This window comes from Perca flavescens, chromosome 14 (assembly GCF_004354835.1).
Source record: "Perca flavescens isolate YP-PL-M2 chromosome 14, PFLA_1.0, whole genome shotgun sequence".
Lineage (NCBI taxonomy): Eukaryota > Metazoa > Chordata > Actinopteri > Perciformes > Percidae > Perca > Perca flavescens.
This window is the reverse complement of record NC_041344.1, coordinates 13,664,618-13,677,765: the sequence shown is the minus strand read 5'-3', so window position 1 is coordinate 13,677,765 and position 13,148 is coordinate 13,664,618. Positions and strand designations below refer to the sequence as shown.

Genomic DNA, 13,148 nt, shown 5'->3' with positions numbered 1-13,148 from the left:
CAGATATGAGAACTGGCAGCCTCTGTAGTCATGTTACCAACCTATTACTGCTACAATTACCAAGTGCCTGTCATTCTCCTTGTTAGTCATCTGCCTTCTTTTTTTCTTACTAATGCCTGTCTTTTTTCCTCTTTCTCTTTCTCTTTCTCCCTCTCTTCTTTTCTTTCTCCAGGCTATGGCTTTGTGGATTTTGACAGCCCAGCTGCAGCACAGAAGGCCGTGTCGTCTCTCAAAGCCACCGGGGTGCAGGCCCAAATGGCCAAGGTAAGGGGTGTTTAAAAACAAGTTAGCATCGCCACTTCCTCTTGCATTATCATTAGCACTTTGTTATGTGTTCAGCTCCCTCCATGGATTTAATATTGTACACTTAAAACACTTAATTAACATTGTTGGATCCAAAAGCTCCCCAAAACTGGTTTTGTCCATGAACACAGTTTCACAGAAAGTCATTTTCCGCACAGCTTTGCTGTTTAATGACAAACGTGTTCACTGTAATATAAGAAGACTCATGAATGTGAGCTTGTAACTGCGTTTGTATGGCCATATGACAAGTTGGGAGGCGACTGTGGTGCATGTCACATATAATCTAGTATCAAGACTTTGCTTGTGCATGTTGTCCTTTGTTTCAAGTGGCTACATGGACTTTGTTATGTGTGAGGCTGTGTGTTTGTGTGTGTGTGTGAGGCTGTGTGTTTGTGTGTGTGTGTGTGTGTGTGTGTGTGTGTGTGTGTGTGTGTGTGTGTGTGTGTGTGTGTGGCATTATTCCACGGCAAACCAACTTGGTTGCCAGCATGTTAGCTGGCCCTGCTGTAACTGAAGTTTGACCAGCCGCTTGTCCTATGTTGTGCGGTATTATTAGCCTGCTAAAGTGGAAGCAGATGAGACAGCCTGTTTAGTTGTACAAAGAGGGCCCCAGTGAGTTGCACAATGGAGCCAGGTTGAAAGACATAGACACACATGGAGAGGCATGGCTTAGAGTAAAAACACATTTAACCTTAGAATCTCGTATATTAATAAGATTGCGACTGAATGTTGATTGTTGCCAATTTGGCTGTCTGTCAGTTTTAGCAGATTGTAAACTGGCTAGTTAACTTATACCCCAAAAGAACTGTGGTGCCAGAATGAGAACATCAGTTGTATTGTTAAATGTATGTTGATCCTCAGTCCAGGCAAGCAGCTGTCCTTTTCTCATTTTTCTTTTCTATATTTTTCATTTCCTTGCTGGCTGCAGAGAGAATCATCATAGACTCAAGCACAGCAGGGCCCTTTCTCCAGACATCTAAGATAGACGAGCCTGCATGGCTAAACCAGGCTATTTTTGTACCAGCCCATAGGTGAACAAAATGTCAGTAGTATTAAAGCAATCAATATGATGATGACTATGAGGGTGATTTTCTCAGACGAGATGGTCAGCATTTGATCTGATCCAGAAATGCCCCCCTTAAAGCCCAAAAAGCCCTGATGAGATGAAGAATGGCGATGGCGCCAGTGAAGATGACAGAAATGATGATAATGATGAAGGTGGCAATTATTTTGATCAAATGGGATGAAATCTGACAGGAGGAGATGATATTCCACGCGGTGCTCAGGTGTGCCATTTCTCAAATGCACCATTTGGCCGTTTCCTCCCCCCACCAGTGTCCTTCTTCCAATATTTATAAGAGGGCAGGCTCTCAGAATACAGATAAGAAGCCGTGCTCTTTGCCCATCTCATTTTAAGACCACACTTTGCATTGCTCCCCTTTTCTCAGTCAATATTTTCATGAGAGAGGTCTTGTGTCCCCAAACAAAAGAGCTGACCTTTTTAAGAATGTTTGTGTGAATAGGTGTGCGTGTGGGCACATTCACAAATTTTTCCATTAGCATTTGTGTATAATAGTTTGTTTTTTGAATGTTCCCTTGTTCTGTTCACACAAATGGAAAGGCCAGCATTCTGTGCCACAGCTCTGTGCTTTTATCACACTTGTGAGAGACATTAAGGAGTTGTTTGCTTTTATAGACTCCTTCTACATCTCTCTAATGTCTCTTTACCAGGTATCACTCCCATCACTATAGGCTCCTCCTCTTCCACCGTGCCCCCTTTTCCCTCTCTCTAACCATTTACTTAATGTCATTTTCTCTTGCCATCTTTTTTACATGCATGCATTCATAAACACATTTGTATTCATATCTGCCATGTGTTTCCCTGCCCAACATTCAACGACTGCAATTTATTCACATCAATAATTAACAGCAGGTCGTCTCTGTATCTGCCTACCTGCCAAGGTGTCTCTGACATCCTCCTCTCTGTCATGGCGGCGCAGCATTTCCCTGGCGGGGCCGGATGAAAAACCCAGATGCGCATTGAGGAAGGTGTAAATCACAAAGATGATTGCTAACACCACAGAAGACTTCGACAACAAGAGCATTCAGCCTCATTCTCTCATTCCCTCTGCTCCTTTTGTCACATATATATCTCCTTGACAAAGTAATACATGAATAGCAAGTCAGAGCCAGAGGCTTTGAGCACATTAAATAAAACTGTCACAGTAATCAAGTTACGCATTTTCCCCTGCCTTGACGCCATTAAAATGCTTTTATTAAGGTGCCTTACTTAACACAGCTGCAAAGAAGGCAAGAAGAGAAACAGGGAAAAGGGAAGCGTCACTTGATTTTCTCTTCTTCCTCCAATGTAACACCTTGCTGTCTCTCTCCTCTTACTCCCCTTGGAATTTGAAATACCAAGGCAGCAGAGATGAAACATTGCCTTCCTTTTGTCTTGCCCTCCCCCGGGGATGGTGACAGCGAGAGGGAGGAGAGGAGCCATAATTAAGATACCTAAAGGACACTTCCCCCCCTGCGCCTCCCTTCCTGTCACTCACCTCTACACAAGTCACAGATAAGAGCACTTAGCATAGGTGTGTGTGTGTGTGTGTGTGTGTGTGTGTGTGTGTGTGTGTGTGTGTGTGTGTGTGTGTGTGTGTGTGTGTGTGTGTGTGTGTGTGTGTGTGTGTGTGTGTTCGCATTATTTTGTGGAATTGTATTATAACAAAAATATAACATTTACATTTTAGGTGATGTGCTTATTTACTTTCTTACAAAGAGTTGGGTGATGAAATTGATGCCACTCTCTATATTCTAAATATGCAGCTATAGCCAGGAGGTGATTAGCCTAACTTAGCATAAAGACTGGATGCTTGAACATTAAACAAATGGAGGAAATGTGTTTATTAGATGCTGTGCTTTGAAATTTGGAGAGAACCAGGCTAGCTATCTATTTCTAGTCTTTATGCTAAGATAAGCTAAGCTAATCACCTCTCAGATCTAGCCCTATAGTTAGAGCCAAGACGTGAGAGTGGTATTGAACTTCTCATCTAATTTTGCAAAAAGGCAAATAAGAGTATTTACCAAAACTATTATTATAGCCTTGCAGTGGCAAACAGTTTGATGTTTCATAGCAAAACAGTTAGTGGTGTTGTTTCATAAAAAACTAAAACCATTACATTTCACAAAAAATTTAAATTGGTCAATCATAGCAGTTTATCTCAATAATCAATGACAGATAACTTATTACAAACTATTGTTGCACCAATTGTTTTTGGTCTACATCTTATGTATGTGTGTGTGTGTGTGTGTGTGGGGGGGGCACAAATTTGCCTCCTCACACCGTGGACTCTATTCTCTATGTCACTTTGTTCAGGTAGCTTTCCGAACTGTGAAAACTGACACGTTGAGCAGACAGAATAATAACAGGTAAACGCCGCGTCTAGCTTCACAGATGCAAACCTGTCAACCAGCCGCTCGCCTCACTCTCCACAGGCTGCCATTTTCCCCTTGAGCCAATCAGACTGAATTATGGGAAGGGCGCCCTCGATTGTGGTGTCTGTGTCGGAGAGGTAATTCCGCCTGACAGCTGCTTGCTTTCAGACAACAGCCAGTCTTTATGGAAATCATCCCTCCCTATTCTCGCTGCAGTCGGCTTCTGCTGATAACAGCCCGGATGAAAACAAAGCTGTCCTTTTCTACTTTTTATTTTCACTCTCTTCTTTTTCTTCTCAGTGTGGATCGCTTAGAATTAGCAAAACAACTCTAACATCCTATGGATTCTCATAATGTACACCCTGCTGTGATGCTATAGACATTAGGGCCAATATAAACTTGGAGCTGACATTTGCTTTCATTGGATCTGACCAGGAAGTCCATGATGCTCATGAAGATGCATGTGGATTGTGTTATTTTAATGTTTTATCATTTAAAGGTAACAGTCCTTAGTTGTTTCTATTTTTGAATCCTGACATGTGAAATATGTCTTTCATTTATTCTTTTTCTCTTCTTTCACTATATGTTTTTTTTTTATATTCTTTCAGTAAAAGACAAGAACATTTTAAAATGAACAAATTTCACACTACCCTTACTTTGAAATGTTATTCAATTAACCATGCTTATTATCAGTAAGGAGTCAAACAAAGTCATGATATTGATTTTGAAAAGATTTCACCAATGCCCTGGTTTAAGCAGCGGGATGCAGTGGGCCTCCATCATCCTCATTCCAATAGCCAATATTTATAAGGTTCCCAGAAGCTACAGGCAGACAGAAAGGCGCTGCTTGCCCTTCACTTCACATTACAGTGTGAAAATTATGCTAAAAGCATCATTAAAGTGCCTCCATGAAGTGAATCCCAAATGTTTATGATAACACAGTGCTCGCACCGGCCCATCAACCAGTAGTCACCAGCGGATGCTTCAGATGGTTTAACGGTGTGAAACGAACCAGAGTGTTCAGTCCTCTTGCACTCTCCCGCTCTCATTTATTCTCACTCCCTTTCACTTGCCCCGTCTCTTCTGCTGTCTTTTTCTTCCCCTCTCATGGGAAAGATTTCCTGGCAATATTACATTTATATTCATGTGAAAAGCACGGATCCCCCTCTGGGTGGTCTGCAGTCCGTCAGCAGTCTTCTTATTATCCTTTAAAGGTGACTCCTCTGACGTCTTAGCTCCATTGACACCCAGGAGCCCAAGGTTTGGCTCAACACAGGGTGACCTCTGGGTGATAATCAAAGGGATGGCTGACAGTGCTGTTGCAGTTGGTTGCTGACAACAGCTAGCCTAGCGAAGCCAAGCATTGCTTCAATCTGGGTGAGAATCTAGCGGGAAATAATTTGTATTGTGAATACAGCGGTATAATTGGACAGACTTTGGGGGTACAAGTGCTCACTCAGCAGCATCACTCACCTCTCCGTTTGATGTTCACCACCTTGAATGCGATGCCATTTCCCCTCTGACATCCGCCGCAGTGCTGTTCGCGAAGCAAATGGTGTCAGAACACAGTGTGGTGATCAGCACTTTCCCCCTGAAGCTGCCATTGACAAGGGCATCCTTATGATTATCGTCACTCACAGCAGCTCATTTCCTTCCATATTTTTTTACGACCATTCTCCACGTTAGAATACAGCGTGTAAGTATCCAAATGATTCTAGTCAGCACATAAGCATACTGTGTATATACTTCACTCCTTTCACTCCTTCACTCATAGTTTTATCCTTTAACAAGCACTTGTAGCTTTATATGCTCTGCCATTGTGACAGTATAGCTTTGAGAGACTCTGTAGCACAAAGCTGCTAATCATGCTTTCACTACACATAGCTGCATGCCTCTTTTCTTTCTTCTTCTCATCTTTCAATAAATCAGCAGATAAGTTTTAAATTTGAGTTTACTGACTCTTTGGAAATATCTGCAGTGCAGTGAGATAATCCCACTCATAAAAATGATAGAATCACTTGCCAACGTGCCACATTTTTTCAGTACAGGTTGCTGCGACGGGCTGAGCATACCGTCCCCTCTCTGCTCCTCCTGCAGAAGGGATAGTTTTGAAGGGCAAAGCCAGTGAGAGTGAGACGGGCCATCTGACGAGCACCGGCTCCCAAGCACCTCCGTTGGCTTCCACTGTCTCTGCCGTCTAATTACGCTTCAATCATCCGCGGAAGCGCTGCATGCGGTAAATTATTTCACCGAGCAGTGCGGAGACGTGCCGAGCTGCGAGAATGAGAGAGTAGAAATCAGCGCGAGCTGGAGTGAAACTAAAAAGATGAAGCAAAAAAAAAAGAAGTGTGAGAAAAATGGAGTTAAGAGTGAGACACTGCGGAAAGAGAGAGGGCTCGAAGGTGCGAGTGAGAGGCCTGCCAGCAATAATGTCACCTCAGACAGCCTGTACAGCAGGAGACAGGCCAGCACTAATGATCAAAGTTACAAACTTATCAGGCAGAGACAGGGCAGTGAGAAAGAGGGAAAGGGATAACTGGCAATAGAGTGGTATGACTGCTGCTGTGTGAAACTTAGCACACACATAGAGGAATCATTTGGGTATCCTTGCAATTTCTTCTTAACAATTACAGTCTGTCATTAGGCTCTTTTTGCATGTGTTTTCATTGGTTTCCACTGAAGCAGCAAAAAAGGCATCTAATTAAAGTACAATTTAGTGTGGTTGTAATTATGCATGTGTGAATAGCCAGTTCCCAATTGCTCCAAAATGGCCTTGTGTCTAAATTGTAGGCTTGAAAAAGAACAGTGGATGCCTGCATTCTCAGTATGTTCAATGCTGCAATGCTTGCTTTGAAGCAAACATAAATATGGCTTTTTCAGGCTTAGTAATGGCCATAGTGTGCTGTTATTAGAATCTCTTTGATGTGGCAACTGTGCCAACCTGCTCGCCGTCTCTGTGAATTGATCTGGCTCAATTAGCAGGCCCCGCAGAGACGGTGTTCAAAGGACCAGGCTTCCACACTCCACATTGACGCACATAGACCAGGTGAAACGCTTTGCATTCAGTTACTCAGCTGGCCTTGAGAAGACCACCTGTGAATAGATGCAAGTATTGGAAAATCAATGGTGCAGATTCAGTGGTAAGGAAAACCTTTCACCAAGAATGTTTAGGGCATTCTTTAACCAGTATGAGTTCACTTCCCGCTGCCACAGGCTTACTGTGGTTTACCTGAACAGCAATCCTCACCAGAATCTCTGAGTATTTCACTCTAGCTATCTACTGTATGTGTTTGTCTGCTCATGCTAATATCCTTTTAGTGTTAAACTCTGTGTGCAACTTACACAGTGAGCCCTCTCTTTCACCCAACCTCTCTTCCCTCATTTAGCTGACCATTTTCAATTTGTCTTCATCAGTCATACCAATTAACTCTGGGATTAGATTCCTCAATGCCAGTCCTCCCTGTTTCCCACCATCTATCCCTCCATCCATGCTAACTTACCTCTGCTATACAATCCTGTCACGGTGCAACAACATTTTTTGAAATTCAACAACCGTATTGGGCTTCTCACCATTCGGCTATGACAGCGGGCTGTTAATGTACATAAAGAGAGAACGCTGAGCATCTTCTCTTTTATTGCATTTTATGTGTCAGAAATACTACTTCAAGGCTACTTACCCTCTATCCTCTGAAGAACTGTAATTTTACTGTGAGTGGTACTCATGAATCCTATTTTCCTAGTTTCTTTCTGCCTGGCCTCAGAAATATAATAAAAACAGTTTTTTCCACTTTCTAGTAATACTTAGAATGATACAAGCCAAATGAAAGAGGCAAGACAATGACACACCTGCTCACACACAGAGCGTATCTAAAAAGCAGTAAATCATTAGATTATATGCAAAGATACGGTGTCACAAAGGATGCGCTGCATTCTGTATTTGCATTGAATGAGAATGCAGCTGTAATGAATATTTGGCTCCTCTTTCTTTGAAAGCTTTCACACAGAAATGACGATCGATATTATTTTGATGGTTTGTATCGTCTTTGTAATCCACTATTTAGATGGTCATGCAACACTAGGGCCATTATGCTTTTAAATTTTTCATTCATGTGTTCATTTTACTGATGTAAAACTGCAAGATTGGCAGTGTCTACAGTATATTGGCAGATTTGAGGTACTGATTTGACAGGTAGAGTTTTAGTAGCAGAGTGCAGAATCACTTGGTATAGTGGCTGTATTGCTATGATCTAAAAGTGGCCAAAGGTAGCAATCTGTAAAGACCTTTCTAAATACAAAAGACATGTTATCTTTTCTTATTAAATCTAGGATATCAAAGACTTGTGTGTTCTGTGCATGATCTCTGATACTAAGGATATGAGAGTTCAAGACATCAAAAATGCTTTGAGAAAAGAAAACCGAAAAGCGTGACACTGACAACCCTACAGTGAACAAAATTTGTCAAATCCTTATAACGAATATAATAGATTTCACTGGGACAAGAACAGAAGATTTGTCATGTTTCACAAATTATTAGCTGTTTAATTTTAAGCAAGATATGATGAAACTGAGATATACAGTTCCTGTCCTTAATACATTGTTATAGGCTTGTAAATCAAGTGTTGTCTGTATGTTACTGTGAAAACATGTTTTTAGGAACAAAGTACTTATTAGCAGTCACATCACTTTGTGATCGTACACACTCAAAGTGACTTTATTAAAGCATAGGGCCTAAATTCATCTTTAATACACCAGAGTATTCTATTTAATTATTACAACCCTTCTACTGCAGCAGCTTAAGTCTGTATGCCAACTTTAAGCTACTGCTTTCATCCAGTTGTAAGCTTGTGTGAGTCCACAGTCCCATTGCACTGAGAGTCACTCTACATAGATCATATTTAATGGCAGTTCTGGGTGCTGCGGCAAATCAGATCAGAACCTGTATCAGTGCTCACACTTGGAGAGCTTTGCCAGACATAGCTGCACTTCAATGGAGTTGCAAAGAGGGAGGTGCCGCCGCTGGTTACAGAAGTGTCTTTCCCCATTCTGTGTTCCCATTTCAATCGTTTCTTTAAACGGTATCCTCAATGTTACCAAACATAGAAACACAGGACTCATAGATGATGTAATGATCCCATATGTGTAGGTTATGGTCAACACTCTTTCTGCGAAATCCTGTGTTTTTACGTAATTTTGGCATGGCGGACAGGTCTAAATACTACAATACCCATGAGAAGAGGCCAGTTAGAGGTAGCGAATTCAAAACACGGCCTTTTGTGGCTGAATTCACCCACAATTGACCCAGAATCTTTATCTTTAGTTAGCAGCACATGTAACAGACCTTTAAGCTCAGTGATCAGGGTCTCTACCTCAACATTTTTCAAAGTCTTTTTTTTTTATCAAAGACCCAAATATGTTTTAACTTAATCTTTTGAACTGATGATTTAACTTTGCATATGGGAGAAATAAATGGTTTTTACTTCAGGAACCAGGGGTGTCATAAATAGCTCACTCCCATATATATATATATATATATATATATATATATATATATATATATATATATATATATATAACAAATGTGTTTCCTATCAATAAAAACAAGGCGATAAAAGCAGTTTCTGGTTATTAATATAGATAATTTCAATTTTATTCACTTAATAGCCTCCTTTTAGAAGTGCATAACATAAGACTGTGAGACCTGTTCCTCTTTTTATCCAGCTGTCCTCATATCATTAACTACAACTTTCCTTATGAGTTTTTTCTCTTTCGCTCTATCCTTACCTTTCTTTCCCCATTGCACCCTATCACCCTCTTTAACAAATTCTATTGGCATGCCATGTTAAATTACACTGACTTTGGTTTCCATTTCCACTGGCTTCAACCATATGTGAGAGGTCTGCAGGAAGAGGGAGCAGCAAGTCCAGGCAGAGAAGGGTAGATCAGGGCTGGGGCTCTGTACTGCTGGGGGTTGATGAACCGGCTCTCTGACGCCAACATAGTCCCTCATTCTGCCTAATGAGGAAGAGCAAAGCCTAAGTATCGGGTTCCTTTTCATCTCACTGACACTGCTCCCATGAGTCTCTGCGTGTGAGTGTGTGGACGCAGCCGTGCAAGAGATAGATAAAGAGACAAAATTTCACATCAAAATATCAAACACTCTTTATTTTGCAAAATGATCTTCTTTGTACGATGTGCAATTTTAGGCTTTAATCCAATTTATATCTTTTATTGTATGTCAAAGAGATAACTGGAAGAAGAAAATGCTTCTCTGGCATTTCTTGCTCTGCTGAGAAACATAGGAGAGATCTCCGCCTGGTCTCAGGGATCTAAAAAGTCATGGTCAACATAGTTTATCTTAGCTCAGAAGGGGCCTAGGCCTCGAGACCTCTGGCCCTGCATGATATATCGACTCAATATCGTTATCACGATATCACGTTGCGCAATATTATATTGAAAGTGTTGCGATAAGTATGCAATATTTAGTTTATTTTGTGGAGCATTGACTGTGTGGATTAGTTGTGTGGCTTAGTTGTGTTTGATTTAGAGCCCCCTTGAAACGCTATGATGATCATGTTTTATTGGCCAGTTACCGTGCCACATGCACATGTTAGTGCACGTCAGCGCACGGGTCCACTACGTGACAAACCCTATGGAGCGTACCACGTGTGTGCATATTTCGACAGAGTGACAGTGTAAGTGAACGAATCAGAGAAGCAACCTGTTCTCTTTATTTATTTATTTATTCATGTTGTACCAGTCCAATCAGAATCAGAAAGGGTCAGTTGAAATAAACCTTGTGTTTTTGTTATGAATCTATTTTGCGTTTTCTTATAACTTTTGTAATTTTACATATGTTTAAAAATATCATAATTAATATCTATCACAATATTCATAATCAATGTCGCAATATCACTTTTTGTCAATATCGTGCAACCCTAGTGGGCACGCACATTCTGTTGCTTTGCAATGGAGGGTAGGGAATTGATGTTGAGGACAGAAGAAATAAAAAGAGAGGAGCTTAAAGAGGGATGGCGGGGAGAATCTTTTACCTGCAGTTTTTTCCTTCAGGGTCTGGATGGAGTAAGAGATGGTCAGCAGTTCAGAGGGAGACATTGGAGGAGAGGCAATAATCTGAAATCACCTCAGAGGGTGCTAAGATACCCATGTGCCATACATCTACCTGTCTCCTCTCAAAGTGTTTTTACATCAAAAACAAAACATCAGCACATTCAAAACCCAACTCCATGGTTTAAATTGTGTTTCTACAAATTTACAATTTCTCCAGCCCTATTTTTTTAACAAATGTTAAAGTAAAGGTTTTCTTACTAAAGTTGTCACTGTTGCATTGCACAGCTTGCGTGTTTTAATAATTATTTATTTGAGAATGTCGCCTTTGAAAGAGTCTGTCATGCAAATTGTTCTTTTTCTGCACATTTATTTATACCAACTGGTATCTAGAAGTCATAAAATTCTCTGCTGCCCTTTTTTTTCTTTCTACACAGTGTCAATATTTTGTCTGCATGTGCTGTGTCGTCTCTCTCTTTTTCCGATGGCCCTGTTATCTCCATTTGTCTTTGTTATATCTGTCGCTGTTTCCCATTCCTCCACTCCACCCTCAGAAAGCTGTTATTCTGTCTCCTTCACTTACTGTAGGTTTGATGTTTGGCCCGAGTGCCGGTTTGTTATGCTTTGCTCGTGATATCACTTCATTGTTTTTGGTGTTATCTCTGCATTCGTCATGCCATCTTAGTGTTGCTGCTGTGTTGTGTGAGGGTTATCTTGCTGCCATCTCTGGTTCTATCTTTGCATTATCTTTTGGGTTATCTCAGCGCTGTTGTCCCTGTGTTATCGTATGCCACGATCAAGGTGGTGACCTTTTTCTCTGACAGCATCTTAAAATGCTCCCAGGGATATCTCTGCGATTCCTTTAAGGTTTTTCTGACTGTCACGGATTACTGTTGTGATCTCTTTTTGATTTCATCTTCATTTTTGTGGATGTGCAATGTCAAAATATTAGATTGTCTTAGTTTGTTTTACAGTACTTTTACAGTGCATGCTTTTTATCCTAAGTGTATGCTTCAGAGTTTTTATCCTGTGTGTATGCTTCATAGCTTTCTCTTGGATGTGTACATTTTTCATATGAGTCAAATATGTTTAGCTCTAAGGGTTGTCTTAGTTTCTGCCAGCGACTGTGATTCGTCTGCTGGCATCATTTGCGTATGCCTGTGTTTACACGGCTGCAAGTCTATGTTGTTACATTTGATTCAGAGCATGGTATGATTTATAGCAGATGGCTGCCTTCTTTCTGTGGAATATGACAGCCGAGAAAGTTAAAATGGAGAATGGTAGACAAGATAGAAAAGGGAGGAAAAACCAGGGATGTGATTACCATCAAACCATCCTCTCAGTAGAGGGAGCATCCATCCGCATCCTTCTCTCTGCTCGGTATGTGACATAGATACAAAATGTCTCCCAGGCTAATTTGCGGAGCAGTACACACTCTTCACAGATTCATTTTGAAGTTAGCAGTCAAACAGAATCAGCTCTTTTGCCTCCATGTACTGAAATAGGACCCCATAAATATGTACTCCAGTTGATCTGCTAATGCCTCTTTTCCTTCCCTTTAGCGTCTTGTGCTATATCGTTTTGACAGTGAAGTTTACATCTTCCTCTGGTGTTTTATACAGTTCCTTTACCAATTATCTAAACAGAAGACCCTTTGGCCTCCTCAGTCTCTGCTCGTCCTCATGAGAACAACCCAGAGATTTGTATGCCATATGTTTTCATTGCAGTGATATGGTCCACATTATAGCAACCGCAAAGTCAGTAGTCCCTTATTAACAGGGTATGTACACCTCATACCTGTCAGAAAAAGGAAGAGGCGGCCTTGACAAGCTAGCTGGAGGGAGGCTCTCTGAGGCCCCTCTAAAAGATGAAGTTAACATATATGCATGCTTTTGTTTACTACATCACAACCCGCCCTATCTGGACTGACTGCACCTTGATTTGAACCAACTGTGTTCGGAAACAGCCCAAACTCAACAGGAAGTATAGTTTTCGTTTTATTTCATATAGCAAGAAACCTGCTTTCCTAGAACTTCACCTTTTGTAAATGCTATTTCCAAGAAATAATTAGATTAGATTAGCAATGTAATATGGTTGGGAAAAGAAATTCACAGTTATTTTTCTGGAAAAGTCATTTCATCTGAAGAAAGGGTTTGACAAAGTTTCAGCGTTGATTTTACCATTTCTATTCATTTATTTATGAATCTTCTCTTAATCTTCAAGTATCTGCTCTTCGTGAGGCAGCTCTTTCCACATGCTCTATACATTTATACTCATTAACTAAAAAAACGCCATATTTCTGCATTTTGTGATGTTAAATCAAATTGTTTCATCCTTTTGTGTTC

General features: G+C 40.9%; 1 protein-coding gene across 6 annotated transcripts in view; it reads left to right on the top strand.

The window, feature by feature from the left end:
• The window catches only part of rbms3 (RNA binding motif, single stranded interacting protein), a 288,253-nt gene that overhangs the window by 166,730 nt on the left and 108,375 nt on the right, over window positions 1-13,148 (top strand). For all 6 annotated transcript variants that reach the window (XM_028596575.1, XM_028596576.1, XM_028596574.1 and 3 more), the window contains one exon: window positions 173-264. In XM_028596575.1, the coding sequence (XP_028452376.1) occupies window positions 173-264 (92 nt within the window). The remainder of the gene's footprint in view (window positions 1-172; window positions 265-13,148) is intronic.